Source organism: Prionailurus bengalensis, chromosome D2 (genome assembly GCF_016509475.1).
Source record: "Prionailurus bengalensis isolate Pbe53 chromosome D2, Fcat_Pben_1.1_paternal_pri, whole genome shotgun sequence".
NCBI classification, from domain to species: Eukaryota; Metazoa; Chordata; class Mammalia; order Carnivora; family Felidae; genus Prionailurus; species Prionailurus bengalensis.
Genome location: NC_057351.1, coordinates 36,898,001 through 36,923,951, shown reverse-complemented (window position 1 = coordinate 36,923,951; position 25,951 = coordinate 36,898,001). Strand labels below are relative to the sequence as shown.

General features: G+C 43.3%; 1 protein-coding gene across 35 annotated transcripts in view; it reads left to right on the top strand.

Moving 5' to 3' along the window:
- The window catches only part of KCNMA1 (potassium calcium-activated channel subfamily M alpha 1), a 733,580-nt gene that overhangs the window by 447,558 nt on the left and 260,071 nt on the right, over nucleotides 1-25,951 (top strand). The window contains exon 1 of one of the 35 annotated variants that reach the window (XM_043596653.1): nucleotides 23,871-24,275. The exons of the other annotated variants lie outside the window; for them this stretch is intronic. Coding sequence (XP_043452588.1) covers nucleotides 24,065-24,275 — 211 coding nt within the window. The 5' untranslated portion in view covers nucleotides 23,871-24,064. Of the gene's footprint in view, nucleotides 1-23,870; nucleotides 24,276-25,951 lie in introns of those variants that run through there. 35 annotated transcript variants of the gene reach the window in all.

Genomic DNA, 25,951 nt, shown 5'->3' with positions numbered 1-25,951 from the left:
CCTCCGAATTCTGCCTCCTTCAATCCTGGTGAATGAACCTCGGCAAATGTAAGCTCTGTTTTTGACTCTTCGAGATAGCATATCCCTCAAAACGTGCCTCAGACTATCTGTGAAAGCTTGAAAAAGACAAATGTCAGGCCAATAGATAGAAATTTTAAAAAGTAGGCGTATGTATTCAGGTTAAACATGTGCTAAGATGTCCCAGGAAGGCCAAGGAAAGGAGATACCCTAGCCTGACTCCAGAGTGTTGCCCTAAAACAAAGGATTCTCTTCAATTGTTTATCTAATCATTTTAAGCCTTCTGTCATTTGGTGGAATATGTGCCTTCTGTCCTTTGACTGAATTGGTTTCGGATTTGAAAGAAACACTGAAGGACCTGTCACTTTCCTTCTTGTATGTCAAGCTGGCCAGCTATGAAAAATGGAAGAATGTGCAGATCCTGAATAGATATGTTTGTCAAACCTACACAGAAATAGGAACTTTATTAATAAACTCGAGTGTGATCATAATACATGTATCCCAGTAAAGCAGCTCTGATAGATGAACCAGAACTATAGTATTTAAATAAGGCGTGTACTGTGTTAGTGTTGTGTTAGTATTTCATTCCTTCCTCCTGCGAGGTGAGTTAGCATGATATTACCATTAACTGCCATTGGGTGGGTCCCAAAGGTCATTTCTGGGGAAGATAACAGAGCTTTTCATATGATATGCTTTCAAACCGCCTAGCAGATGCAGAATAATATGAAAAGAGGCCAAAAAAAGTAGTGAATATTTTTATCTCGAGTTGTCATTCCTTATATCAACTCATTTTTAGGGAAGAGAAAGCCTGTTTTTTTCTGTTATGACATTTCTGTCATTTTTTTTTTTTTGACTGTCTGGCTGGACTTCATCTCAGCAAAGTTGAAAAAATATTCTAGATGAGGGGAAAAAAATGATGGGAAGAAACTGGAAGAAGGGAGAGAGCCACAACACAAGGAGAAACAGGATTCTGATGTCCTGTTGCCAATTGGAAAGTTTAGGGTTTTCAAGAAGGAAATGTGTTATTCTAGGGCTAACAGGAATCCCAGAAGCATTTGTGGTTGCTCAAGGAGTACTTCAATGATCTGACGATGGCAGCCGTGGAACTAGGCAGTTAACAGAGCAAGAGAAACAGATGACCCTTGGGTGCAAATGTGCGTTGTTCAGACCACCTCTATTGGGTCTAGATACCCAAGGGACACAGCTGCTTCCAGAGGGGAAAAGAGCTACAAAGTAATCCGGGAATCAGGTTTTCAGAGCTCCTTATGTTCTAGGACCCTTAAAAATGATCAGTAGCATGTGTTTGTGTGTGTGTGGAGGGAGGACAACAAAAGGGGTAATTTGTGTATATGTGTTCATGTGCTTTACAATGGCCACCCGTGTTGAAGCTGCAATTTAAAAATGGGTGTGGAAAGAAAAGCTTCATGATTTTTAGCTCTAGTGGGTCAATTTAAGAAGCCAATGTCAAGTCTCTTCTCTGCTGGTGTGTGTTCAGCCTGGCCATCCTTTGTACCAAAGACCTTGAGCAGACCTTGGCTAAAACCCCAAGGTATACTCCTCGTTCACTGTCAGCAGTCATCTGTGGAATGGATTGGTGTGGGCTGCGTTGCCTTGGGCAGGGTGCGTGTGTCATTCAAGAGACGATGCATCAGGCTACAGAGGCAGAGGGAGGCTGCCGTATGTCCACAGAAGTGAGTGAATCAGAAAGCCAGATGGGGACCCCCTCTAAGGACATGAGGAATTGCAGAGCACAAAACTAGAAGGGCTTGGGAACATCTTGTCCTTTATTTCACTTACGACAAAAACTGAGGCCCAGGGATGCCAAGGAATTTGCCTACATTTCTTCCACTAATTAATTAATTCCTCCATTTATTTATTCAGTGATGATGCCTGAGTGTCTCTCATGTGCCAGGCTTTGTTCTGGTGCCGGGGTTTTATAAAGAGGATGCGTGTCACACGGGGAATAGAAATTTGTTGTTAAGTCAATTTAAGAGAAAAAGCTGGCCGAGGATGAAGAGTCTCAGGGCAGAAGCAAGAGAGAAGGGAGAAAAGAGAACCACGTTCGTGCTGTGGATGTGAACACAGATTTGACAGTGTTTGATAATTACAGTAACCACCAGTGCATGATGGGAGGTTACCCCTGGTACCATTTCTTGGCACCCATCAGCACTGTAATAGCAAAGGTACTTGTAAGAGGGTTTGATTAGTTTTTATCTCCTGCTACAGGCCCAGACTGTGAGTTCCATCATGCAGGTACCTTTGTTGGCTCTATGTTTTATCCCCAGAACCTGGGAAAACACTTGACACATGGTAGATACTCAGTAAATATCCACTGAATGAACAATGGAAGGAACAACAAAATGATACGGGTGCCCATGTTCCATTCTATAGTGTAGGGATCAGCCAACATCAGTAAAGGGTCAGCTAGTAAATGTTGAGGCTTTAGGGGCCATATAGTCTCCAGCACACCCATTCAACTCTACCTTTGTAGCAAGAAAGCAGCCATAGACAATGTGTGAAAGAAGGGGTATGGCTGTATCTCTACAGTTTATTCATGGATACTGAAATGGGCATTTCGTACAGTGTTCATGTTCCATGAAATATTATAATATGTTTTAACTATTTAAAAATATAAAAAATAAGGACACATGGGTGGCTCAGTCAGTTAAGTGTCCGACTCTTGATTTCTGCTCAGGTCACGATCTCGCGGTTTGTGAGATTGAGACCTACAAGGGCTCTGTGCTGGCAGTGTCGAGCCTGCTTGGGATTGTCTCTCTCCCTCTCTCTCTGCCTGTCCCCTGCTCATGCTCTCTCTCTCTCAAAATAAATAAACTAAAAAAAAAATCTTAAAAAAATAAAATAAAAATGTAAAAAATAGACATTCTTAGCTTACAGACAATAAAGAAAGGGGTGACAGGCCAGATTTGTCCCATGGGCTCTAGTTTACCAACCCTGCTATAGAAGTAGATAAATTGTTAAAGGTCTCATGAAAGTTTTAATTGATTGATTCATTTATCTATTCTGAGCCAGGCTCTGTATCAGGCACTGGGCATACGCAGAAATAAGACACAGTATCTGTCCTCAGTTGGTCTAGTGTCTAACTGAAGAAGATACATGTAAAAAAAATAAGTATAATAAAAATAAGCTTGGCACAGGGAGGGAGTGGTCAATTCTGTGCTAGAAGGATGAGAGAGCTTCATGGAGATGGTGTTGCTTCTGTTGGGGCCTGAATGATAAGTAAGTAATGGCCAGGAAAAGATAGGGAAGGCACCACGTGTGGAGAGGTGCAGAAGCAGTTTTTATTTTGAGAGTCAGCTATGATGGGGGCAAGGCCCTGGAAAGGTGTCCCGGGAGGCATGGGCCATATCTGCCAGGACTTGGGGTATTATGTGTCCGAATTTGAAATGTGCAAGTCTGATCTTGGAAGTGTCTCCCTGAAAATCCTCTAGAATTCTGTCGTCTGCAGAAAAGAGTGTAAAGAGCATCCTTTGGGAGAAATTGGGACTGTGTTGGCTCGAGACAGAGGACAGGACTGCTTGAGACCACTTCAGAATCTAGGGAAGAAGTCATAAGGACTTGTGGTAATTAAGGCAGAAGCAGAGTCTTGGAGAAGAGGCAAAAATCAAGAGAAATATCAAGGAAGAAGACCCTAAAAGACTTGGTGGTTGATAGATATGTAGAAGATGAAGGTATAGGAAAAATCTAGAATGACTGGCTTTTGGCTTGGATATCTCCCCGTTAATGGTACCATCCTCCACACAGAAAACAGTGAAGGAGGGTATGTTTTAGAAGAGGGTGATTAGATCTCTGGAGCTTCCTTCTTTGATAATTTTTAAAGAGTTCTCCTTATGAGACTTAATCCCTAAATCTATAGAACAGGAATAATAATTTTTGTACTTCTTTTGGAAGGGCAGAATTGGTATGGCTAGCCTCTCTTGGCCGTCCTAATGATGATTAGTCACCAGCACAAAGACAAGGTCATTATGTTCAGCAGGTCAGATCTTCGAAGGATGAGTCATGACTGTGTAGTAAATAAGAACCTCACGGCCCATCTAATCAATGTATGCAAAGCGCTCTAAAGTTAATTAGGGATTTCTAGACTACACCTTCCAAACATCACAAGCATCTTTCAAATATTCCCTATTTAAACACACACACACACACACACACACACACACACACACACACACACAAATATTCCCTATTTACAGATTGGAAAATCAACATAGATGGAGTGATTTCTCCACTTTCTTGAAGTCAATTTGCCTAGTCTCTAGTGCTCAAAAACTTTCTGCTAATTCGCTTTCTCATTCCTTGCCCATTGGAGAGGACCCGTGGATTTTTGGATAGCTTCCTTACAGATTAGAAAGACTTAGAAAAAAAAATTCCCAGTTTTTCTCATTTGGTGTGGACCTGCCCAATTTTTAATCTTGATCAAAACGTAGATGGATCTCTATACTGTGGTCAGAAAACAACAAAATTCCCTGTCCATTTTATTTCCTGACAATAGAAAGTGGTCCAGGAAAATACTATTGAACATAGAAGCAAGGTAAAATTAGGACCTTGAAAGGTTTTGCATAATACTTTACTTGTTTGTCTGTTTCTGGTCTGTCTTAATTCCATAATCTATTGTATCCCAGCCAGTAGTTTAGTTCTTCATCACCAGCATTTTGTACTCTTTCAGAATACCTTTGGGGAATTCCAGAGCAAATAGCCTTGAACAGCAACTTAATTGTCTGAGAGATTTTATTTGCTTATTGAGAACTGTTGGGAACACAGCGTTATCTGCATAGGGGAATAATTTCCTTAGCTGCTGTCAGTTTTTACAGCTCTTTGCCCAAAGGATTATAGTTGTTTTTGTATAAAAGGGTGTTTAGAACAGGCACACCAACAGTATCCACTTTGGGTGCTTGTAACTGGGCCCAAAGTGATAACAATTTGAGTAGAATCACTGTGTCTCCTGAGGCCTGGAAAAAAAGGCAGAGAGAGAGGAGAACAGGATTTGGGCATGCAATCTGAGAGTAATAAATGATTCATTCAACAGATAACGTATTGATTACAGCACTGTGCTTGTCATGAGGGTTATACTGTGAGATGTAAGACGGTTTCTGCCTAGAGTAGCTTAATCTAGTTATGGATATGGGAATTCAAAATACCTTGTCTACCAAGGGAGATTGAAGTCCTTGATGAGTCAATAGAACAGTTCAATAATAACACTGATGAGTAAACATGAGAAGACATGCATTGGAATGCATGCAAATGCACTCTTTACTTTGGACATAATTCACATGTTGTCCATGTGCTGATTACATGAGACATATACACTTATCTATACACATGATCTATAATGGTAGAGTAATTGAACAAGACAAGCTGGTGTGCCTGACTTTCTTAGATTGGGTATGTTGTTGGCACAAGGCAATAATTAATACTAAGACCGGTGGAATTTCCCAGTGAGTCCAAATGGCAAATCCTCCCTGTCCTGCTCACCTAGCCCTGAGTGAATGAATATAGGCATCTGTTAAACAACTGATATTTATGTACCTATTTCACATCTGTCCTTGAGGGCCATCACGTGGGCAAGGACTGTGGAACATGCAGACAACGTGTCTGTCAGTGGACTGACCATACTGAGTAGATGAAAGAGCCTTGGAGGGATGGGGCCTCCTCACAAAATAGGCTTGTAAGTCAATAGCGGGGTGTCAGCACCCTGTGTGTATTTCATGGTGAGAGCGAAAGCAGACCTAAATTATGAGTTGTTGAGTCTCCTGCTTGAATGTTCAATTCTTAATTTGAAAGGACACTCAGTGCCAAGGGAGTATAACATAGAAAAGGAGTGGCCTTGATGCCTAATAGGAACTGGGGCCTGTCAGGGCTGCTTGAGTTTATTTACGTATATTTGTAAGACATACAGCCTTTCTACAGCTCTTCAGCTCTGTGAAAACATTTTGTGAACATTATTGTATTTAATCAACTCTGTGAGGTAGGTGTCAGTGTTCTCCAGGTTTGGCAGATGTGACCAAGGGTATTCCAAGAGGCCTATGTCCAGTGTCACATGACCAGTAAGCAGCATGACCAGGGCTAGAATTAGGAGGTCTTTCCATCAGTCATATTCCCACTATGATACAAGAGCTGTATCATGACATGAAGACATGTCCTGCCTTCTCAGTGCTGATCACTTAATTTAGGTATATGCTCAGATCGGTTGAATTATTCTCTGGTTGGGAGCCACATGTGTAGTCTGCACCGGATTGTGAGTTGAAAGCAGGGAGTTGCTGTACCGTGGAGACTCACTGGGGGCATAGGGTTTGAGCTGAGCTTCCAAGCATGGGTAGGGTTTGATCAAATGGAGTGGAGAGGAAAGGGCATTGTAGACAAGAGTGAGCCTGGGGAGAAATCTGCACGCTGCTTTGGGAAGCCAGTCAGTAGACCAGTGTGGATATTTCAGTGTTTGTGTGGATGGATCTGCACTGGTGGTAAAAATAATTGGAGTGGATTTACCTTGGGAAAGGCAGGATAGCTGAAGCTCTTTGGGGAAGATCGGGGAACGGGGAGGAGAACCTGAACCTGATACCCCATTATGGTCCTTCTCTTTGACCACCTCTTGCAGATGCATAGTAGATGGAGTTCATCCACCTGTCCATCCACCCATTCCTTCATTTCACTTCATTTTGTTTCCTTCAACAGACATTTATTATGTACTTGCTGTGATCTAGGCACTGCATTAAGTCTTAGTGAAGTGACTGAAAGGAACCCTTAATGCTTGGTGAATTAATACATAAATGAATCAACAAAAGAAATGGGGTTTGGGCTGGTGAGCTCATTTGTTGGGGAGAGAGAAGTAAATAGAGGGTTCCAGTGTGTTGGGCTAAGTATGGCAGTGTGGTGCTCTGGGAACATATAGAGAAGCACCAATCCATGGAGCCAGGGAAGGCTTTCTAAAAGAAGTGACATTTTTGGTGACTTTTGGAGTCGGAAGTTGGACTTTATCAGCTACAAAAGGGGTGGAGAGTCAGGTCAAACTGAGTTAGTGTTTGCAAATGAACAAAGGCCTAGACACTGGAGGGAAAGCAAGAAAGTAGGTGTTATCCAAGCTGAAGGGGGGAGGAAGGTAATGGCAGATGATACAGGAAAAATGTTTCTGTGAAAAATGTTACTGGACCACCTGGTCCAAGGTCAGGTCTGCATCCCCTTAGGCAAGTCCTCGGTAAAAATGGTACTGCTCTGGGAAGTTTTCTGACTCGTAGCCCAACACTCATCTCATCTTTCTCACAAGAAGGCCTAGGGAACATCTGTCTAAGGCTAGACACCCAGCAATTTAAGACGAAAGAGAAGAGGCAGCACTACACTGTAGAAGAAAACAAAGCGAGGAGGGCATTGGCGGTACTAGACTATTTTTTCCCTAAAACAAAAGGAGGAAATGAAGTGTCTTTTAATGGCCGGCCTAGAATACCATACAGGGGACTTAAGGAAAAATCAAAATGTATTAGAGCTCTCTTCAGACCTTGGATGGTTTATGGCAGCATCTAAAATCACTGGTAAAATTATGACCTTGTAACTCACAGCTGTGTCATATATTCTCTAGCACACAGTGTGATTTATAACCAAGCCAGTTGCTTTGAAACAGCATGGATAAAAAACTCACCCAACAGGAAGTTTATAAAATGTTGTTGTTTTTAATGTATAATGCCTTTTGCTTCAATCTGCACTGATAGGACGGGTGGCATGCTGTTGGTCAAGGTTATCGGCCCAGTTCCTGCAGTGGGGTGGGGTGCGAGGGTTACTTATCACACTCACATGCCAGCTGGCCAGGCTGCAACATCCAGGATGCAGAATTCTACCCTGCCTCTCCCCAAAAGAGAACAGTCACTGTGAACCCCTTCTTCCCTTGAAATTATACCTGGGCATCCACCGAAGCTTGAACTGCATTACCTTGATTCATATTAAACCCCAGCAAGAAACTGGAGCCCCCCTAGGAGTCCTTCCTTCCTAGGAAATGAAGGGGCTCTGCAGGACAGCTTGTTAGAAAGCCATAAATGGGATTTCCACCAAACTCTTGAAGTCAGCATGGTTTTGACCCCTGTTATGGAGCTAGGGAGGGAAGGGGCTGGGGCAGGCTAGGGGCTGGTGATACTGGACTGTGGGGAATATCAGATTCATCCAACTCTCACTTCTGTGAGAAGGTGAAGGGAGAGAGAGAAAGAGAGAGGACACCCCACACAGCCCAGCGATCAAGCAAGAAAAGCCCCAGATGTGAGTCCAGGGACCCAGTTGTGGTTCAGGCTGGAGCCAGTTTGGTTGACCTTGAACAACTCACCTGCAAAATGGAGATGAGCTCTTGCTTTAGCTACGTAAGAGAGTTATTGTGAAGATCAAAGTAAATGTTATAACTTTTAATCCTGAGCCAGTGGCTAGGTCGTTATTTTTCTCTTGCTCTGCCTATTTCATTTTACCCTCTCGTGGCATGCAACCTTTTTTTGCTCAAAGAAGATTCTTGAGGACAATGACCTCAGACTTCCTTCTCTCTGAAACTATTTTCTTCTGTTGAGTCTCACTTCTGTCTTTCCAGTTATTCCTGATTGTTTTCTCGGAGCTGTTAGGAATCTGATCACTGGGGACCTGTGTACACTCTTTCTTTGATGTGACCACGTGCTTCTCTAGATCAGATTCTTAATGTTCCTGGTTCATGTCCTGCCTGACCCTGACCTATGGGGGAACCCAAAGCAACAAGAAGGGAGGCATCTCATGGCTGAGCAGAAGGATCTTGCTAGGGCATCTGTAATGCAGGTGACCAGAAGCCAGAGCTCACTGCAGTGGTACCCGAAAAGGTGCCAGGACTCTGTTCCCATTGAAGGCAGTGGGGCTTAGAGGACACTGCAGCCCCGTAGTCAGGACCTCTCAGACTTTGGCCACAGCGAGGAACTTTGCCTAGCCCCAGAGCAAGATGAGGGGATTTACTTTTTGTTTGGTACACTGCATCCCAGAAACCATAAACATGCTTTGAATCCCTCCAAGATAAGGGAGCTCTTATTTTATTCCAACACAAGAAGATTCTATTTTATGGGGCAGAGTAAAAGAAGTCTGGACATCTTAATTATGTGTTTTCAAAGTAATTCTTTTATATTTTTTATAAAAATGACACATTTTAATTTTATTTTATTTTTAATTTTTTTAATGTTTATTTTTGAGAGAGAGAGACAGAGACAGAGAGAGACAGAGCATGAGCGGGGGAGGGGCAGAGAGAGAGGGAGACACAGAATCCGAAGCAGGCTCCAGGCTCTGAGCTGTCAGCACAGAGCCAGACGCGGGGCTTGAACCCATGAGCTGTGAGATCATGACCTGAGCCAAAGTCCGACGCTCAACTGACTGAGCCACCCAGGCACCCCTACACATCCTCATTTTAAAAGAAAGTGAGCTAAAACAGACACATGCAAATTTTGATAACTAGGTGAAGTTCATGTTAGACATCTTTGTATGCCTTAGATACTTGAGTGCTAACTAAACAGAAATTTATATGAGTTAACATTATCCATACTGTTAAAAACTAAAATGTTAAATTTAAGTTTGTTTGGAAGTAGCAGGAGCAACATTGAAGACCAGGGAAGGAATTGCTAAACTCCTAACTTGTAGCTCCTGAGTCTGCTGGTGTGGTTAGGAGAGCAACAATTCACCAAAGGAGTGAAGGTGAAGTCATGTTTTCTTTCAACTCTATTTTAAAATGTGTTGTAACAGGGGTGAACTCTGTGCTGGGAAAGGAGAGAACGTGGCTACGCTTACATTTCCACCCCATCCTTCCCAACCCCTCCCCCCATGAATTGGTTCTTATTTCCGTTTTGCCAAGGCTTCCTAACACTGTCTTCTGGAACTAGAGTTTTCCATGTCATTTAGTCTTAGTTAAGTATTTCAAAGTGTGAAGTCCTCACCCAGGTCCTGTCTTTGTAGCTTTTACTGTTAGTTTAGAGAATAATGGTGGAGAAAACTGCTTCTGTGCCACGAGGAACCCCAGCTCCATCCTCAGGGTGCTGGGTGAGCTTGGGCAAGCTGTGTAACCTCTCTGTGCCTCAATTGCTGCATCTGTAACATGGGGGCAACTAGAGCCACCTCATATGGGGTTTTGTGGGGATGGAATGAATTATTTATCTATGTACCTAGATAGGTAGCCATACAGGTCTTAATAGATTGATCTATCAAATTCTCTTTCTCCTTCTCCCTCTATAGCTACCTATCTATAGGTCCATAGGGACACACACACACACACACACACACACACACACACACACTTTTTTGGAGATCAGAAAGTAACAGGCAAACTTTATACAGCTATAGATAGTCACTAAGTGGCTTGAATTATTCTGGCAAATTATTCTCATGATTCTATCCTCTCTTCCCACGACAGTCCTCTAAGTCAATAAGAACTTGATTCAGGGTTCTTGTGGGAGTGGCTAGAAGAAGAGATTTGAGGGCAGGTACGTTCAGTACATGTGCTGCACAATACTGGATGCTTTGTGCTGTATTTTCAATTTTTTTTTTAAGTTCATTTACTTCCTTTGAGAGAGACAGAGAGCTAGCAGAGAAGGAGGGGCAGAGAGAGGGAGAGAGAGAATCCGAAGCAGGCTCCGCACTGTCAGTGCAGAGCCCGATGCGGGGCTTGAACTCCCGAACTGTGAGGACACGCCCTGAACTGAAATCAATAGTCAGATGCTTAACTGACTGAGCCACCCAGGCGCCCCTGTGCTGTGTCTTGCTCAACTTTTATAGCAACCTGTGAGGTAGACTCATTTTCCCATTTTACAAATGATGCGGGGGAAGTTATTTAGTCTCTCGCAGTTAGTAAGCAGTAGAGCAGGACCTGGAGACTCCCCTCCATCGGTGCTGCCTGTTAAAGAAATGTCACATGGTAGTCGCTAACTAACTTCAGGCAGATTGCAGGGAGTCCTTCCTTTGGAGATAAGAGCTATGCATATGGGTGCCAGAGAGAGGAATTTCATATTTCAAGTTCGTGCCAGCCATAAGCCTGAGAAATGAAAAGTAAGGGAATCATCACTGTGGGTTTGGATTCATCAAGAAAGGAGGTAAAAGCAGAGGATATGGGTGGTGCTAAGAAAACACATTTGGCGGCAGAATTTTAGGGGTGAGCTGGAAGTTATGGAATGCCTTCCTGGGGAAAACCCACCAGCCTCAGGCCTTCTTTTTTTGAAATGTGCTTTGTGGAATTTTGGATTACACAGAAAGTTAGTAGGCATTGTGAAAAGAGAGCTCTATGGTCAAGTAAGTTTGGGAAATCCTAGTTTAATTAGAGGATTTCTTAACTGGAGGAATTCTCAGAACCTTGAGTATGCTGGCACACATTGTCAGTTTCCGAGGACAGGATGAGGCCTATCTCTGAACCTGTGGTGTCTTCAGACACCCTTGGAGCAGTGTTTTTCCACCTGACGTGGCCTCCCAACAGTAAGCCCTCAGTCATTGCAGGCACAGTGCGGAAAGTAGTCATAGTGACAAATACTTCCCTATACAGTTTCACGTAAGCCTCACAATGACCTAAGAGATGGGTTTTACTATTCTGGTGAGGCAGGCCCTTCTGGTGCCCACCCACACCCCTTGTCCTCACCTTTATGCAGGTGGCTGGGTTTTGAATCGCCAGCATCAGCATTTCTTTGCCTGAGGCTTTTCTCCAGTCACCTAAGCCTGCTCCCTGGCCTGCCTCCAAGATACCATGCTAGGATCTTAGTGCTCCCCTCAACCAATGACCTACTGGGGGTGATGGATCCTTACCATGGTCCCTTAGTGAGAGATCTCTGCATCCCCCTCCACAGGGCTGCCCAGGCCCCCGCTGGTGTTCTTCTCCAGTTGTCCACAGTGATGCTTGCTTGATGAACTCTTTTTTTCAATGTTTTTTTTAATGCTTATTATTTGTTTTTGAGAGAGAGAGAGAGAGAGAGACAGCACCAGCAGGGGAGGGGCAGAGAGAGAGGAAGATGGAACGTGAAGCGGGCTCCAGGATCCAAGCTGTCAGCACAGAGCCTGATTCAGGGCTCGAACTCACAAAGTCGTGAGATCATGACCTGAGCTGAAGTCAGACACTTAACCGACTGAGCCCCCGATGAACTCTTTATTGCTACCTTCTTTCCTGTCCCTTTCTTTTTTTAAAAAATAGAAATTACTGTCAAATTGGCTAACATACAGCGTATACAGTGTGCCCTTGGTTTTGGGGGTAGATTCTCGCAATTCATTGCTTACATACAACACTCATCCTGTCCCTTTCTTAAATCCCTGCTCCCCTGCGTTTGTTCCCTGATATCACCTCCCAAATAAACTATTCACAATAGAATCTTCTGCTCACATTCTGTTTCCAAGGGAATTTACACTGAGATACTTCATTTTACAAAAAAACAAAATGCAAAGGAAAGATCCTCCAGAGTCTCTAAGAGGCTAGAGAAGGCACCCCAGGTCACAGTTTACAAATGGTAAAGCCAGGATTTAAATTTAATCAACACTTTTACTGAGCACCCACTGTGTGCCTGGCACTCTCCTGGATGACAGGACAAGATGCAGGAAAAAAAAAAAAACCTCACACAAAAAACTCTTTGTCTTGCACAATAGACAGAAATAAATTAGTCCAGGCCTATCTTCCAACTGTAACCACAGTACTCCAAAAATTCACTGAGGTTGGATGCTTGGCCCCTTCTAAACTGAGAGTCCCTTTCTCTACCAGACCCATGTTGACCTCTGAATCAGAAGCTGGAATATTTAACTCCTGTACTGCCCTCTAGGCCGTACAGAAATGCATCAGACGGAGGATTTTGCTTCATGATAAATGCTGGAGAGAATTGCAGGATTTGCTTACTCCATGATTTTCCTGCCCACTATAACATCTCTCTTAATTAATGGGTTGCAATTAGCATTTATAAAAAGAAATCATTCCACAAGGTGAGGTCACTGAGATATGACATCTTCTTCCAAAGCTGTCCCCCTGGTGTGAGTGGGAACATTCAGAAATTAGCATCTCAATAAGCCCAGCACTCTGGCATTCAAATGCATGTGGTCCAGCTGGGCAGATGGGTGGATGAAGGCAAGGGAATTCACTGGAGTGAGCCAGGCCTACTGTGCAGTAGCATTTCCTTCATGGTTACAAAGTAGCTACGGAAATTGCAGATTTATGAAAATAATTTTTATTTTTTCTCTTTTGGCTACTTTTAAAGTATTATTTCTTTGTTCATGAGTGACCTCTAAGAGCATAGAGCCACATAGTTATAGAAATTTGATTTGAATAAAGAAGATGTGGTTTATATATACAATGGAATACTACTTGGCAATGAGAAAGAATGAAATCTGGCCATTTGCAACAACATGGATGGAACTGGAGGGTATTATGCTAAGTGAAATAAGTCAGTCAGAGAAAGACAGATATCATGTTTTCACTCATATGTGGATCTTGAGAAATTTAACAGAAGACCATGGGGGAAGAGAAGGGGAAAACATAGTTACAGAGAGGGAGGGAGGCAAACCATAAGAGACTCTTAAATACAGAGAACACACTGAGGATGGGTGGGGGGTGGGGGAGAGGGGAAAGTGGGTGATGAGCATTGAGGAGGGCACTTGTTGGAATGAGCACTGGGTGTTGTATGTAAGTGATGATCCATGGGAATCTACCCCCGAAACCAAGAGCACATGGTATCCATTGTATGTTAGCCAACTTGACAATAAATTATATTAAAAAAAAAAAAGAAATTTTATTTGAAAGGGACGTTAGGGATTACCTACTAGTAAACTCTCCCAGTTCCTCCTTCCTTTCCTTTCTCCCTCCCTTCCTTCCTCTCTTCCTTCCTTCGTTCCTTCGTTCTTTCCTTCCCCCTTCCCATGAGAAACCATTTAGGTCAGGAAGAATAAACATGACTTGTCTAAGGTGATGGGCTGTGTTGGAGTACTCCCAAAACTAGAACTCACTTAGTTTTTCAAATTGTCATACAGACGTTCTTTTCATAGTCGCCAGAAGTCTTAAGAATTTTTAAAAATTTTTATTGCCCTTTTTGTCCCTCTCAGCAGTTTTCATATAAGAATTATGAAAGGAAGCTTAATTTGCCAATCAGTGTAAGATTTTGCATTATCCAGAGATGTCTGCCTGTGGACCGTGCTCTCAGTACTCTTTTTTTTAATGTTTGTTTATTTTTTGAGAGAGAGAGAGAGAGAGAGGAGAGAGAGAGGAGAGAGAGAAAGCAGCCAGGAAAGGGCAGATAGAGGAAGAGAGAATCCCAAGCAGGCTCCGTGCTGTCAGCACAGAGCCTGACATGGGGCTCAAAGTCACAAACTATGAGGTCATGACCTGAGCTGAAACCAAGAGTCAATGCTTACCTGACTGAGCCACCCAGGCGCCCCTCTCGGTGCTCTTAAAAGCTCGGTCTGTTCCAGTAAATCGTTGTGATTAGTTATGTGCTATTTTTGATTTCTGATTTTACTTTTTTTTTTTTTAATTTTTTTTTTCAATGTTTATTTATTTTTTGGGGGACAGAGAGAGACAGAGCATGAACGGGGGAGGGGCAGAGAGAGAGGGAGACACAGCATCGGAAACAGGCTCTGAGCCATCAGCCCAGAGCCTGACGCGGGGCTCGAACTCACGGACCGCGAGATCGTGACCTGGCTGAAGTCGGACGCTCAACCGACTGCGCCACCCAGGCGCCCCTGATTTTACTTTTTGTTGTTGTGTTTGTGTTTCTTTAGAGACCATGTCTCATAGTGTTTCTGGCCCTAACCGCTCCCAGAAGAGGACCAAATATGTAATAGGGACACGGTGACTTATCGCTGATTAATTCACTCCGTTTATCTACTTCTACCCTTTGTTTGCTGGGTTTGCAACTTGCGCCCATTTGTCTCCTCTGGTGCCCCTTCATGCAGTTAGTGAAATGGCCACAAGGAAGGCATCTGATGGAAGAGGAAAGGGCTGGCCTATTTTACCCCCTCATTAAACAGTCAGTCCAAAAGAATGGTTGGGATGATTTCGTTTGGAAACCCACACCTCAGGCAGTTGGTAAAGAGAAAAGGCCTAAGCAACAATAGGTGTGTGTGGTTCCTTTACATCCTCGCTTTGTGGTAGGAAGAAAGAACCCACTTATTGCTAATGATAAAGCAGTGACCCACCTTATTTATTTTCACATAAGTCATGTCCTGGCAGGCATTTTCATAGTCTGAGACCAGCTCGGCGCAGTTTGTCTTATCTGTGAGATTGTTCCTGTGCTGTCTGAGCCATTTCGTAGAGATCAAGAATCACTGCTTAAGTGCGATCCATCTTTATCAGTGAAGTAATATGCTGTAAGGACGTTCCAGACATTGTCTGTTGCCACGTGACCAATAAGCAGATGGTTTGGTGCCTCCTGTTCTGGTTCTGTGAAGGGATGGAGATTTCAGTGCTCATCCCCTGTCGCTCAGAAGGGGATGCGGAAATGGATGAGGCCAGCTGAATCGGCAGGCCAATGAAACCTGCCATCCAAACTCCGATCAGTGACCCCCTTGTACTCGGGGACAAATTGGGGTTAGGGATACAGGGATACAGGATCAGTCCACTAAGCAGCGTCAAGTGTGGGTTTCAACTAGGTGGCACAAGAGTGCAAAATCTTGCTTAACAGATTTTGCTTCCTAAACTAAGCTGGCAAAGGCCTCTCACATAACAAAGGTTCTAGGAGCTAAACCCAAATCATATTCATTTCATCATTTCTTCAACACATATTTATTGAATGCTACCATATGCTGGGCATTGGCGACAAGCGTAGAAGGAGACAGAATTTTTATCGCCATTTATTTATAGGAAAAAAGACTGAAATAAGCACATGAGCTGAGGACTTGGGCGTCTCAAAGTGGGACTTGCTAACTTGTTTTGGGTCGGAGCAAACTGGTTTACGCCTTTAACATAGCTTTATTCAGAACTGATTAGAAACAGGATGCGCATGGGGAGGGAAGAAACTCTCAATTGTTGGGTTAGAAAGATCTCCAAGTCCTCACATACCGAAACCAGAGAGGTGAACTACATCCCTTGTGGAACAAGGGAAAAATCTTAAACAGATGCAACATGCCCGACTCTGCTAGATGTTACAAATTATACACAAAGAAGAGGGACTGAGACCCTGACCTCAAGGAGTTCATAGTCTGAAGTGATTTATAAATATCTGGATTAGGCTAGGAAAACAAAAACAGCATATCAGGTGTTAAAATGAGTGTCACAGGAAACAGAAGGAACTAAGTGTTACCAACTTGGAAAAGTGCTTGCTGGCAAATTAATCATTCCTCCCTCCCTCTGAAGTGTCAGTGGATCAGAGGTTGGCAAGATTGGCCTGCAGGCTAAACCTGGCCCGCCACCTAGTTTGGGAAATAACATTCTATTGGAATGTAGCCAAGCTCGGTTTCTTACATATTGTCTATGGCTAGCTTTCACGCCACCGTGGCCAAGTTGAGCAGTTTCAACACAGGTTGTACGACTCCCAAACCCTGAGGTATTTATTATTGGCCCTTTACAGGAAAAAAATGTGCTGAGCCCTGGTTTCGATCATCCAAGTTTATCCTGGTGTTAATTGCGAGCATTAGAACAAAACGTAACTGAGATACGCCTGGTCGTGGATTAATCCCCCCAAAACGAACACTTCATTTCCACCCTCCGAGTTTACCTTAAATTAATTTTGAGCATCGGAATTAAACATCGCTAAATCCTGTGGCACCTGAGGCCCTTGTGAAAATGTTTTTACTGATCCGAGATTCAGTGTTCTGCTTCCTGCCTTTATAGAGAGCTAAATCAAGAGCACCCGTTTGGAAGGAGCGCCTCTGTTCTTTGTAAACTGTAATTGAAGATATAATTCACTGTGTTCCTCAGTCTTTATTCAAAGCTGCTGGCACAGAAATTCTGCTTGAGATTAATTTTAGGATAACATTGATCTCTGCATTGACTTTATAGGTTTTCCCAGTTCACAACAATCATAACCCAGTATGTTTCTCTCTTGCCACAGGTGACAGAAAAGGCAGAGCCATTTCCAGAGATGAGCTTAGTAACAGATTCATTGCAAGTGCCGGGGAGGGGACTAGGGTGAGGAGAGAGAGGAGTATGGGGTGCAAATTGAATGACTCACTCTCAGGGCAATGCAAGGGCAAAGTGGGCGTTAACAAAAGGGGGCCTCCTCAAATTTTGTGCGCTACATGCCTCTCTAACCTCACTCTTGTCCCGAGCCTGGCAGGTTCCTGGTAACATTCCTTGCTGCTTCTTTTAGCTGGCAGGAGCCCTGTCCTAGTTTATCCCTAGGTATGGGTTTTGTTTTGATGTGATTTTTGACCATGTCAACCGATTCAGGTCCTCCCTGCAGTAGATGGGGCTACAAATCTCAAAAACCAAACCTGCGTGCACTACAGTGACTGGGGACACCATCTGTCTCCTGTGGGTCCAAATGTCAGGCAGGAGGGATGCTCAGGGCCATGTGTCAGCTTTCCAGCCAGGGCTCAGCGTGGGAGGTGGGATTAGGGAGGATTATTCCAGTTCTCATCATTGAGCTCGGGTTTTCATCTTGGGGAAAAGGAGAGGATATTGGAGGTAGTTGGATTCACTTGTCTGCAGCATCACACGTGGTGTGTCAGGACAGGCAGAGGCTGTCACTTTGGAGATGAGAGGGCAGGACAGGGACCAAGAAGATAGTGATGTGCACCGCTAGCTAGTGATGATGGGGAGGGAAATGCACAGAGTTACAGACTCTATCCCTCAGATCCTCAGATGGTTAGTTCTTTTTTTTTAAATTTTTTTAAGTGTTTATTTATTTTTGAGACAGAGAGAGACAGAGCACGAACAGGAGAGGGTCAGAGAGAGAGACACACAGAATCCAAAGCAGGATCCAGGCTCAGAGCTGTTAGCACAGAGCCTGACGCGGGGCTTGAATTCACTGACTGTGAGATCATGACCTGAGCCGAAGTCGGACGCTTAACCGACTGAGCCACCCAGGCGCCCCTCAGATGGTTAGTTCTCAGGAGGGAGGGAGAAAGAGGGGAGAAGATGAAGTGGGGTGGGAGGAGGCAGATTAACTGGAGATTAGGTGATATTTTCTTGAATAGAGAAACCAGGGACCAAAGTAAAGCATCCTTTTCCCTTGTGACTTGAGGCCTGTGCAAACGCTGCATGCTTCTGGTCTCCAGTTTTAAAAAGAGTTAAGAGTGTGGGGAGGTGACCTGAGGCACTTAACTCAAATGGTCTGGGATTTGGGGAATAAACAGTAGTATGTGCCCAATCATAGACTCAGCTTTGACTTTATTTTCCCTATTTCAAATCACAGATGTTGGATGGCTCTTTCATCAGCTATAAACAGGGCCATGACTTGCCAGCCAGTGGAGTTGGTTCAGTTCGCAAGTTGGTCCACAGTTTGCCCCTCTCTACCCCATTCTCGGCACCTGCTCTCCTCCCCCATGCCCAGGTGGCTTCATAGTTTTCCTGTAACCAAGACTTATCTGGGGGATCGGTGACTCCTAGGCAAATGTGCATTTTCATAGGGAGCAGACCATTAGATCCTAGGAGGAGAGAGCAAGAGCAGGGCCCTCGGAGGAGACAGGGAATGAGTGTTCGTGTAGCACGTTCTGTGTGTCCCCTTAGAGGTGTAATTATCCTCTTTATGTGTATGTGAGGAGGGAAGTTTGCAGGTTTCATGTAACCAGCCCCCGTTCTCATATTGCAGGAGGAAGGGGCAGGGTTCAAACCCACATCTCTCTGGACTTTCTTACTATGCATCACTGCCGTTCCACCAGTGGACTTTCAGGCATCAAGGAGCAAGTGAGGGAAAAGAGCTAATTTGGGGGTCTTCTCCTAAAATAAAATGATGCAGGCAGTCATCTCTCCTTTCTAGCTAAATAGAAGTGTAGATTGTACACTGCCCCATAAAACTATAACTTCCTTCAGGATGGACTTAGAGGTTGTGTCCCCAGGGCGCCCAGCTCAGTATCTGGCTCGTAGGTATAAAAACAGCAAACACTCAGTGGCACTTACTTGTACTGAAGACAAGTTTAACTGTTAAAGATATGGTGATGTATTCCTCTAGGAGGTGGGTTACTATTACTACTCCCATTTTATAGTTAGGGAGACTGAGACAGTGGGGGTTGAAGGAACTTGCCAATGTTCATTCCCTACTAATGGTGAGGCTGGGATTTGAATCCCATCATTCTGGGTTCCAGAATTCTGCCTGTCTTCTACATAGGCGCTTAGTTATTTGAACAAATGAATAACTACAGGATTTAGGGAATTGGATATCCGTTCATTTCACTGAAGAGGTTAACTGCATCGGAGTTAATTGCTTGGTTATGTTTTAAAAGTTTTGACTGAAGAGGTTAACTGCATCGGAGTTAATTGCTTGGTTATGTTAAAAGAACATTCTCATGTTCTTCTTTCCTCACCGACTCCCCCCCACCTCCACCCCAAGAGAAATAAGCCTGTTGCAGAGGGGAAGGAGCAGGGTGTTTCTGCACAGTGAGTGTGAATGAAGGGCAGTAACTTCATGTTGGCAACACTGGGCTCTTGAAGACAAATGAAACCCCCACTGAATTCCTTGGGGTCTGATGGTATAGGGCAGCAACTGTGGGATACACTGAGGGGTGTGTAAAATGTGGATGTGGTCTAGAACAATTTTTTGTAATACACACGTGTCCAGAGAAATGAGCCCCAATTTATTTGAGTGTGTGCATATGTTTACATAGGATTCTCTTTAAATTTTTAAAAATTGTTTTAAGAAGTACTTTCTTGTAGTAAAGAGGCTTGTGTTGAGATGTTTCTACCATGTTAAGAGTCAGGGACTCAAGGCAGGGTTTGAATAACTTTTCCAAGATCACATGGCTCATAAATAGAGATGCCAGGACCCAAATCCCAGCCGTCTGGCTCCAGGGTCCAAACTTGTCGTGTCCACATCAGTGAAGTCTTATGAAGCAGCTGGCAGGCCTGCTGTGTGGAGACAAAAAGGGATTTGGTTATTGACACTCTGTGGCCAGGTTGCCCATCAATGATGGGGTATTCTGTGAGCAGAACAGAGACCAGATGGGCTGTGCCCTAGAACTTTGGTAGTTGGATGGAGGGGAATTTGCTGAGTACAACCTTGTGTAGGTACCTGTGCAGGGCTTTGCATACATGTTTAAATCTGGATTGTCATCTGTGAAGTAGATATTAAAACCTCTATTTGAGAAATGGAGAATCTGAGGCTAGGAGCATATAACTTGTTCTGCCCCCACAGCAGCAATGGCAGAGCCTAAATATGTAAGTCCTTCACTCTTTCCATTAAACTGATCCTCTTTCAGATTAACTGGAGTTTCATGACTCTGCCGTCTACCCTGCTGTTGGGAGGTAACTAATAGGGTTAGAGCAGATGATGATCTCTAGTGAGACACCAAGCTCAACTTCCATGTTCATTAAGTTGGTACAAACAGCCACATTTTGGACACCTCTGGTGACCAGGAGGTCGCCATCATCAGGAGGCGTCCATCTCAATATTTTTAGTGAAGTATATGAGACTTACAATAAAATACAAAGACTTTATGGTGCAGTTCAATGAGTTTTGACGTAGGTATTATTGTGAAATAGTCTATCACCCATGTCAGGATACAGAGCATTGCCATTATCTTGAGAAGTTTCCTTCTGCCATTTACAGTCAACAGCTGCCCTCTTCCCTCAGTCATAGGTAATCATTGTCCTGATTTCTATCAACACAGTTTAGTTTTGCCTGCTTTTGAACTTTATACAAATGAAAACAAACAGGTTACTCTTTCCTGTGTCTACCTCTTTTTATTCAAAGTAAGATTTTTGGGATTCATACATGTTGCTGTGTACATGAGTAGATTGTTCCTTTTTATTGCCAATACTATTCCATTCTGTGGGCATGCCACCAATTTGTTTATCTGCCCACCTGCTGATAGACATTTAGGTCATTTCTGACTTTGGGTAATCTTGAATAAAATTTTTATGATCATCCTGTACAGGTGATTTTGTGGACATGTGTTTTGATTTTTCCTGAATAACTACTTAGAAATGGAACTTCCGGGTGATAGGATAGATGTTTAACTTTTAAGGACCTGACAAACAGGTTTCAAAGAGATGATAGCACTCTATACCCCTCCCTCCCATTAATGTATGAGAGCCACAGTTGCTGTTTGCCTGCTAACAGTTGCTATTGCCAACTTTCTCATTTTAGTCATTCTAGTATAGTGATATTTTATTAAGGTTTTTTTTTTAATGTTCATTTATTTTGAGAGAGAGAGGGAGAGAGAGAGAATGCATGCACACAGGCAGGAGAGAGGCAGAGAGAGAAGGAGAGAGAGAATCTTAAGCAGGCTCCATGCTCAGCACAGAGCCCAGTGAGGGGCTCAGTCTCACAACCCTGGGATCATGACCTGAGCCAAAATTAAAAGTCTGATGCTGAAAGGAAAGAGCCACCCAGGGGCCCCTTATTGGACAGTCCTCAAGATACTGTCCAATATTCCTTTTTAGAAGATTTATATTTGGCTTCTACATTTAAGTCCATGATCCCTTTCAAACTGGTTTTGTATATAGTGTTCGATGAGAGTTGAGGTTTGTTTCTTTTCTGGTACAGAGATCTCGTTTTTTTTCCAGCACTGTTTGTTGAGAATTTCTTCCTTTTCCCATGCAATTGTATTGGTGCTTTTGTTGTAAATCAGTTAACTTTCTCCTTCACCCATACATATGTATATTGTCCTCTATCATCACATATATATATGCATCTATTTCTGGAGTCTGTTCTCTTTCATTAATCAATGTATCATTGTTTAGGCCATAGCATACTGTCTCAAACTCTTATTACATGTAGCTTTATAGTCTTTATAATAAAGTGCATGTTGTATTTAGTCAATTTTTTTCTGATGTCTATTAAAATGGTCATAAGATTTTCCTCCTTTAACTTGCTAATGTCGTGAATAACATTATTGGTTTTCATTTGTTAAGCTAATCTTGTATTCTGGGGATAAACTCCTTTGGTCATGATGTATCATTCCAGATTACTTTTACTAGTACTGTATGTATTTAAGAATTATTGTGCCTATGTTGATAAGGTATATTAGTCTATAATTTCACCCTCTCCTTCTCCTTCTCCTTCTCCTCCTTCTTCTCCTTTGCCCCCCCCCCCCCCCACTTCTTCTTCTATTACCCTTGTCACATTTTGGTGTCATAATTAGGCTAACATCCTAAAACAATTGGGAAATGTTTCTTCTTCCTCTGTTCTTTAAAAGAGTTTGTTTAAAATAGGAATTATTACCTTCTTAAATGTGTGGTAGAATTCTCCAGTGGAAACCATTTAGACCTGAAATTTTCTTTCTGGGGATGCTTTCCATTGAAGTTTCAATTTTTTTTTTTTTAACAGATACATGGCTGTTTAGATTTTTCATTTCTTCTTGTGTCATTTTGAAAAGGTTGTATTTGTAACAAAATTTATCTATTTCATTTATTTTTCAAATTTGTAGACACAATATTGTTCATTATTTTCCTTCATTATCCTCTTGATGTCTGTAGGGCCTATGGTTACACAGATCATTTCAAGAGAACTGTAAGTTTTAAAAAGTCTCTCATCAGTTATTTCATTTTAGACACAGTGAGTTCCTTTCAAGTCAGGAATAGGCCATTTTTTCCCCTCTTCAGGACATTTGTCATGCTGCTCCCTCAACCAAAAAAAAAAAAAAAAAAAAAAAAAATTCCCCTCACCACTGTTGTCTCAGCTGTTAGGATTCATAATCAATATGAAGCCCTTTCTGATATACACACCCCAACATGTTCCACACATTCCTATCCAGATACACATATATGCATGCGTGCACACACACGCGCGCACGCACACACACACACACACACACACACACTCATTCAGACAGATGGCTACTTTTGCTTTTCCTTTGCAGCACTTTACTCAAACTGTTAGTTAGATACATTTATGATAGGAATTTTGTATTGCTTCTCTCTCCTACTAGACTGTAAACTCCATTACAGCTGAACTTGTATCATTCCCATCAGTTGCTGAATAGCCAGTACTAATCACAATTCTTGGCATGTGATAGAAGCTTAATATGTCATGGTTGGGGGGATGGACAAATCTCTACTGAGGAGAAATAAATTGCCCTCTCTGAAAATTCCATCTGATCACTTTAGCCTTGCTAGAAGGCAGCGTGAAGCCTGCAAAAAAAAGGTGGGGGCCAGATTATGGGGAGACTTAACTAATAATTTATGAATCTAGGTATTTCTCTGTTTATATTTTTAATACTTTCTCTGTCCTGCTATATTTTTGTTTACACTCAGTGCCCTAGGGGAAAGAGGGGACCGGTGTTGGTAACAAGACGAAGTGCTGAGAACTACAAGGTAGGGAAGCACAGGGGTGAGGAGCTCTAATGGAATGTCTCCTCCTGCCTTCTGGAAAGCCCAGAGTCCCTCCTCAGTCCTACTCGTGATATTAGCAGAGGATTTGTGCATCTGGGTTATGTTGGTAGTAGGAGGTGGGAAAGAAGGAGTGGGGCCATTCAGTCTTTCTCTCTAGTTGGGCATCATATCCCATAAGGGAGTCTTCCCTGAGAACCCTTAATCATCAGAAAAAATCACCAGAATAAAAGGAATGGCCCAGTAGGACCCAAACTGCAGCCCCCCTCCACACCCCATTCTGTGCTCCTTGATTTTGAGGAATTATAGCCTTTTCTCCTTCCATCCCCCTAAATCATGTCCAAAGGAGCTTATGTGGTAATTTCCAGAGTGAAGCTGATTGATCAGCTTGTAGGACATAATGGATCAGACTGCTCCCCCTCCCTTCCCAACAGCCTCTCTGAGGAGGCCTCCTGCAGCTGCCCAGAGCATGCTGGGGCTTTTTCAAGGGGGCTGGTGAATGAGAGAGGAGGAAGTCTCCATCGGGACATAAATGCTGGTGAGCCACACCGTGCTGGACAGGAGGACCTGTCTGCAGCACAGGTCCAGGAAATACAGGCTCCTCCAGATCCTTGCAGGACATCAGTTTGTGCAAGACGTGAATTGAAGGGAACCTGGAGCCCGGTCCGGCTCTCTGCCCCCACCATGATCCCCAGTAAGATTCTGGTCTACCATCACCCACCCAACGGCACCAGCACAGAAGATTGCAAACCTACCAGGCGCCGCAAAAAGTCCCTGGGGGACTTGTTCCATAATGGCTACCGGGTGAGGTGTGGGCCCGCGGCCCCTGAGAAGGAGGAACAGCAGAGCTTCTGGCAGTCATTGGTGTCCTACAGCAGGGTTTGCGCCTCTTGGGGTAAGGTCCCTCCCAGCCCCAGCAGTTATCCCCCAAAGTTATCCTGTGTGTTTGGAGGCTGCCCAGGAAAGAAGTGCCCTTCTCATAGGCTGGATTGAGGGTGATATCCAGAGGGCAGGTGATAGCTTTCTCCATTCCCGTTTGTTTGATACACCCTTGAACTCAGATGTGCCAAGCCAGGCAGAAATCCTATCTTTTTTTTTTTTTTTTTTTTTAGATGAATGTGGCTGGCCTCTAGTGTTCCCAAATGTTTTTGAGCTATTAGAGAATATATTTCAGAAATGTTGGGGAAAGCTTGGCAAATAACAGCAATAGCCTCCTTCTTATTTATTAAGTGGTAACAATTTCCAGTGAGTCAGCGTTTTCTAAAGAGGCTTTTGGAGGTATGAACAATATTTGTTTTCAGGGACACCAGTGCCATTTCTGTTTGCTTTCTTATGTCCTCATATTAGGCCATGGGGATGCTGTCTTGCCTATCTTGGGTGTTACTTCATTCTTCTTACCCAGCAGAGATGAAAGAGACATCCTCTGGGAAGATTCTTCTGTCTCAACAGTTTTCTGAGGGGGATTTGATTTTATTTGGGCATCCATAATGTATAGGAGTTTGGAATTAATGGCTTAAATTTACATTTCTGGACCTAAAGATCCCAGACTTAGGAAGAGATATCTTTTATTTCCGGAAAGGTTAGTAGTACTAGGAGCTTCTTTAAAATAAAGTATCATTCCTTTGGAGCCCAGTTTAGGATTCTGATGTGGATAGGCACAGCTTGAACTACCCCGGCATTATATAATTATGCATGGTGAAATTCCAATTAGCAAGCAAGTGATAGGTGAATTCTAGTCAATCCTTCTCATTAGAACTGGCCTAAAAGGCTTCCTTGGGTTAAACCATCTGCATGGACTTCACCTAGAATCTAAATATTGATGCCTCCTTTCTGGAGCCCTAGATCTGTTGATCAGATTGTTAAGTTCCCTCTCCCTTCACTTCAGGAAAGAGCTGCTTCATGTTTTAAAACATCCAGCATTGGCGAGGACCGCCATTAAAGCACCTAGAGATATGAGCAGGAATGATGGGATTATAAGCTAAGAGAAATAGACCATTTCCTGAGTAAGAGTTGAGTAACTGAGCAATACTACAGGTTTAACTCAGTATCTAATCTTCTTCTTACTTTCCTTTGGAATGGTTTCTCATAAATTCATTCATTCATTTTCAGCAGTGAGTGCTTACTATGTGTCAGTCATCACTGTGCTGGAAGATGATAAACACAGTGGTGAGCAGGTGTATGAGGCAGCTGCTATGATGGAGCACACATTCTATGGGAGAAAATGGGCACATATACAAGCAAATAAAAGGTCGTGGTAGAGAGTTAAAGAAGGACAGGGTAATGGGAGGGGGGCTACAATTGGCTGGCCAGAAAAGGTCTCTCTAAGGCAGTGTCCAGTTGAGCCTCTCTTACAATGATTTAGGGGAAGGACATTCTAGAAAAGAAGGGAAGGGAAGGCTGAGCTGAGAATGAGTGGGAAACGCTCAAGGAGTAGAGGCACAGTGTGGAGGGTATGAGGATGGGGAGAGTGGAAGTGAAAGGAGAGATCATGGAAAGCCTTCCAGAGTAAGATAAGGAATCTGAAATTGATTTCTGGTGAGACAGCTCTTGGCCGGTGGCAATGTGACCTGA